Source organism: Phalaenopsis equestris, unplaced genomic scaffold (assembly GCF_001263595.1).
Source record: "Phalaenopsis equestris unplaced genomic scaffold, ASM126359v1 Scaffold200735, whole genome shotgun sequence".
In the NCBI taxonomy this organism is placed as follows: domain Eukaryota; kingdom Viridiplantae; phylum Streptophyta; class Magnoliopsida; order Asparagales; family Orchidaceae; genus Phalaenopsis; species Phalaenopsis equestris.
Genome location: NW_018220543.1, coordinates 79,154 through 85,157, shown reverse-complemented (window position 1 = coordinate 85,157; position 6,004 = coordinate 79,154). Strand labels below are relative to the sequence as shown.

Here is a 6,004-nt window from a genome sequence, read left to right as displayed (position 1 = left end):
TAGAATCTTGAAGATTTTGATTTAGGAAATAAATTTTATTGATCTTTAAATTTAAACCTGGTTACATATGAATTGTGCATAAGTTTTATAGAATAAAATTTTATTTCTTAAACATGTTCTTAAATTCTACAATGCATCATATTTCTTCAAGTAATATTCATTAGCTAGAAGCATATGGAATTCTTCTTTACAATCTACTAATTAGTAATATCACTCATTCTATACTTTCTTAAATACGAAGGGATCTTCCCAAGTTGGTTCAAATTTACCATCCATTTTGTAATGGGAGAAAATTAGCCTTCGAAGAACTAAAACCAAGTCACCTACTCAAAAAATTCTTGGGCATGTCAATTTGTCATGTTCTTGAACTATTTAAGCTTGGTATAATTCAAAATTTTGTTGAGCTAACTTATGCTTCCCATCAAAGCTTTTGATTTATCTAGATGGAGCCTATCATTCTTTTGTGATGTGACTTTCTTGTTGACTGTCATCCTTAATGAGGGGAGTGGAACTTCTTAACAGAGAACAACTTTGAACTCTACACTGAATCATAGGGTGTAGATTGAGTTTGAGTTTTGTGTATTATTTTGTAAGCCCATAGAGCTTAGTTCATTCCTTTGCATTTTGTTATCATCCAAAATTTTATTTGATATTTGCACTAATGTGTTGTTGAAGCCTTGTACTAATTTATTTGCCTTATGGTAGTAGATCGCCGAATATCTCTAATCCATACTATGACATCTGATGCGGTTGTTGATCTTTGTGCTTTTAAAGATAAAACCAATTCAGATATTATTCAATGGGGACGCCAAACCTATATATGATATGGTTCTTGAAGAATTGAAGAACATGATGTGCTTTAACTTCTCTTAACATTACTACCTTTTTCCCACTTGAAGAAGTACTGTGTAGTTGCTAGAATAAACCTGCACACTTTAGAGGAAGGAAGATATGCAGGACTATTATGTCTGTACCCGAACGCCCAGGAAGTCGGAAGATAATTATCAGGTGAAGAATAATTGGAGGCTGATGTAGCACAACCTGGAGCACTAATGACATTTCTTAGTAAATTCCATGCAATCTGTGATCATACCACACCAGTAATATACAAGTCTTTAATATATGCCTTCGTTTTTAGGCTAGATTGATGAGCACTAAATAGACCAAAATATACTTCATTGATTATCTTTTATGCTTTTGATTTGTCAAAACATTTCAATCACATATGATCAAATGATCTTCTGTATAAAACACCATCAATCAAAGCATACAATAATACTCTTCTTTTGATCTGACGGACCAGTGACTTGTCTTGGGTCAATTTACTTGTCTGCAAGTAATCTATAAATGGTTGCCGCCTGTCGTTTATTTCCTCTTCGACGACAATAATAACTTTTCCTTTAGTTGAGAATTTTTGCAAATATTCCATATTGATTGGAAAATCCTCTTTAGGACACACATATTTCTTAGCCGCTTTTGCCAGTGTTCGCTATGGAGTTCTCCTCATGGGGTACCATATATAAAGTCACATTCATAATTTGTTTGAGGAGTTTTATAGTGTATTAGTACTAACCATGCTGTAGCTTAAAAAAAATTATATTATGACTATCTGATTTACTAAGAATCCCTGAAGATCATGATTTTTGTTATAATCACAAGAACACAAATTTCATATCGATAATTAGAGCTTCATATTCAGCTTTATCATTGGTGCAAGGTTATAATAAGTTGTAGGAGAAGCGTAATATTCCTTGATCCAGAGTAATGAAAATTAGAACAATTTTTAGTTTGCCAAGAATGATCGTTTAAGGTTCTTCACCTTTTTGCAAAGATAAAGTTCCATCAAAGTATATCTCCCAACAACAATATTCTTGTCCATTAGAACTCATGACTTGGTCGTCAGACATGCCATCATTTAGATGTGATTCAACAGGAAGTGAGTGTACTACTAGAAAGTTAGCCAAAGCTTAACCAGACAATAGATTAGAACTCATGACTTGGTCGTCAGACATGCCATCGTTTAGATGTGATTCAACAGGAAGTGATTATACTACTAGAAAGCCAAAGCTTAACCAAACAATATTGGTCTAGTCTTCAAGTATTACAGTGAATTAAACCTTAAGATAAGATTGTCCTTATGAGAAAACATATACTGCTTAAGATTTTGGACAACAAAGGTCAGAGCCAAATAATGCTTTCAATTAGATGATACTTTCTCCGCATGATTTGGACGATAGCTTAACTACTATAAGACATTCTCTTTTTTCTCATCATTCATCTAAGCTATATAGTTTTGAGACAATATAAAATATGGTCTACTCAAAATAATCATAAATAATACATATTCATTAATATTTACTCAAATCATGCTGTTATTTTGTATTCAATAAATAATAAATTTGGCGTTAGTTAACCGGTTATCCACCCCACCGGCCCGCAGGCCAAACGAGACCATTATCTTACCCAAATTGCATTCCCTCCACAAATGTCCTCGTCAGCATACCCTCCACTGCTGCTTCCGCTACAGAGACAGCCACACCTCCCAACCCAAGTCTTCGTCAATTCCTTCATTCGTCCTTCTCACAAACTGGTCGCTTTGGCAAAACCAAAGAGAAAAGCCCACGCCGTCAACGAAAATCACATGCGTTCTCGAATCCCAATCACATCTCCTCTTCTGGTACACAATGGCCACCAAATCCCTACCAAAATTCCAACTCCTTTCTCCAAACCTTCTTCTTCCTCCTCTTCTAATTGCTCGCATCTCTGCCTTCCGCTCTCGGCCTCGGCGATGGCGGCGCTTTTCCATCCTCGAAGTCTGAGGCGGGCGGCGCTGGTCGCAGGGGTTCTGAACCTCGCTATCATTGCTCTCGGTACCGCCCTCTTTTCCGTCTCCCTTTCTCGTTGCGGCGCCCTGGAGAAATCCGCCGTCGCTGGTGTCTTTGCGGCGGCCGTGCTCAGGATCGGATCCATGTTACGCATAGGGATAGCCCAGGCCCACGCCGCTGTATCTATTGCGACTGCTGCAGCCGGAGACCCCCGGATGGAAAATGCCGGCGATGATTCCCGCCACCGAAGAAGGGTATGTGTGTAATTTTAGTTCTCGAATCTGCTTTGCCTTTTGTCGGCTTTAACGGATTCCAGCTGTTAACTAGTACTAAAAATGGGCTTTTAGGGCATTTTGCTTTCTTGTAGAGAAATTCACTCGCAATATTTTAGTTGTATAAAACTTAGATGATTAATAATATGTAAACTGCTATTTCATGCAAAATGTTACAATCGGCCATTTGAAATCCTCCTTTTCTTTTTCGTTTTGTGTTGAATCCCGGATTTAATAAATCATAGCATTGGGTGCGTTTAAGAAATTTGCAAGACTCACGAACTACTCATTTTCACGCGCAGCTATATCGTAGACGCCTTCTGTTATTTTAAGGGTTTTGGGAATTTGGAAGATGGGATTTAGGGGAGAGAGATGAGTGTTAGCATTTAAAAAGCTGTATTAATTAAAAAATATTTAGATAAGATACATTAATTAAGAATTTAAATTAATGTGAATAATAAATATCAACTAACTAAAAAGTTATTTATTTAAATTAATAGTATCTGTGGTTTAATTTGATAAAAACAACTTTATTATATTTAATTAGTTTTTTGAAGTTTTTTAATTTATTTTAAATTAGGATATTAATTTCAACTAATTATAATTTAAAGTCGGTTTGATGAAAACTTTTATTAATTAAACCTATCAACATCTAATCAAACAAATTAGATAGATGTGTTACTTGAGTAATTTATTTATTTAAATAATTAAAAGTAATTGATTAAAAATTTATTATCTTAATTTGTTTGATTTATTTTTATTTGTAATTTAATTTATTTAATTATAACTTACTATTTAATTAGCTTAATAAATTACTGATTAACTATTGGTTGATATGCTTAATTAGATGATTATTAGTTTGACTATTTTAATTCGTATATATACATATAAGTAATAAATATGATAGTATATTTCAATCTTATAAATTCTTAAATCCTAAAAAGGTTTCTAGGCAAATTCCTTGAATTTAATTGGATCTAACACCTATCCTAACGAATAGTTTTTATGATTTAACCCATGCAGGATTTAGTAAATCCAAATTTATAGGATTTACTAAATCCTACATGAAGCCATAAAGCCCTTGGTTATTGACTCATGGAGCTGAAGTGGAAATCAGTCTTTATGTCGTGCTTAGGTTGCTGGCTATAGTAGAAAGTTGAATGGGAATGAGTCTTAGGTTTTAATTTGGAGCTTTGATTTAGCAGGGCGTGTGGACTTGAAAAGGTGAGGATCTTTTATTATAAAGGCTCAAGTTAAATCAACGAGAATCTCTATCAAGCAAGTGGGGTTATGGCTTGTGTCAGTGGGGCATTCTAGTAGAATTAGAAGTAGGATTTAATCTTTACCAATTAAAATGATGAAGGAGAGAAAATATTAGAGAGAGAAACAATAACAAGTTTAATCATAGACTTAGAACTAAGACACACACCTTCATTATAAATGATGATTAAAATAATAAAAATGAAATAAAATTGTAGTTATGTTATGAGAGTAGTGAATGCACCTGTTAAGGATTGAACAAATTAATTTAAATTAAAATTTGCATAATTTGTATTTAAATTTAAATTTAATGCTAATGCCATATGTTATGTGTTATGTTATGTGTTTGTGTGTGTGTGTGCATACAAATAGTCATTAAATATAATAATTGCTATACAATATTTAACATAAAATAGAGAAAAAATATTAACATGGTCCTTGACTGTTTATGGGGTACTATTATAGTCCCAAACTATATGAAATATCCAACTTAGTTCTTAAACATCTTAAATGTCAGCCAAACTAAATTCATTGTTAAAAGTAGTGAAAATTGAAATCGAAGTTATAATACATCTTAAAATTTTTACAAAATTTGATTTCCTACTTATTGTTATATGAACAACAGTCTACTTCGTGTATCAAATGAATGGATTGTGATCATGTATATTGTAAAGCAAAATGTTTTGTTATAATAAATAATTTTATTTGATATTTTTTATGTTGATTCAATTGTAACAAAATACATTAAGTTCAATTTTTTTAATTTGTGAATATTGAATTTAAAAAATTTTTATTGATTATTTTTAATTTTCTTAGAAAGAATTAAATATTTATTTGAATTGTTTAGTTTGTATCAATATATATATATATATATATATAATCTGCAAGCATTTTTATTGCTCCAGAAAAGTTGGTTACAAGTTTTGTAGGTGAGTGGATCCCTCTACCAAAGTCAAAATAAGTACAAAACACACTCTTAAGGCTCCATCACATTGAGGACAACCCGCACAGAGATAATTCCAAAATCCAAGTAACTCAAAACAAAAAAGAATGACTCCAAAATACACGTACACAAAAAAAAAACCCCAAAAAAAAAAAATAAAAAAAAAAAAAAAAAAAAAAAAAAAAACCTTGGTAGCTCTATAGACCAGTTGAAGTTCCTTCATCGCATTCTCTCATTTGCGATGTATTTCTCCAGTATCGACCCCACCTAAGTATCCAGTAGAGGTCCTCGTAGACCAAGCTCACAGTAAAAATCAAAACATATCGTTAAATCAAGTTCCCAACTATAACAACAATGACTAAAGAAAAACTAATGACTAAAGATAAACTAAAAACAGTAGATTGTAAATCGGCCAACACTATATATATATATACACATACATACATACATACATACACAAACACACACACACCTAATTGCTTGTGTGCATGCGTCCGTGCATACATATATATATTGTATATTTGTGCAACATGAAAAATTTGAGCACTTGGGAGGAAATTAAGCAATATTTGTGTGTGTGTGTGTGTGTGTGTGTGTTAAAAGGAAATCGATACTTGACACTACCAACCCCCCCCGGCTCGCATGCGCTTTTTGGCCCTATGATGATTGTATATATATATATATATATATATATATATGGGACT

The 6,004-nt window shown here is 32.7% G+C and overlaps 1 protein-coding gene across 1 annotated transcript in view; it reads left to right on the top strand.

Annotated features, from left to right (window-relative positions):
• Positions 1 to 2,453: 2,453 nt before the first annotated feature.
• Positions 2,454 to 6,004, top strand: part of LOC110035927 — a 36,426-nt gene continuing 32,875 nt past the window's right edge. Inside the window, exon 1 of the mRNA XM_020740263.1 lies at positions 2,454 to 3,079. Within this exon, the coding sequence (XP_020595922.1) occupies positions 2,486 to 3,079 (594 nt within the window). The 5' untranslated portion in view covers positions 2,454 to 2,485. The remainder of the gene's footprint in view (positions 3,080 to 6,004) is intronic.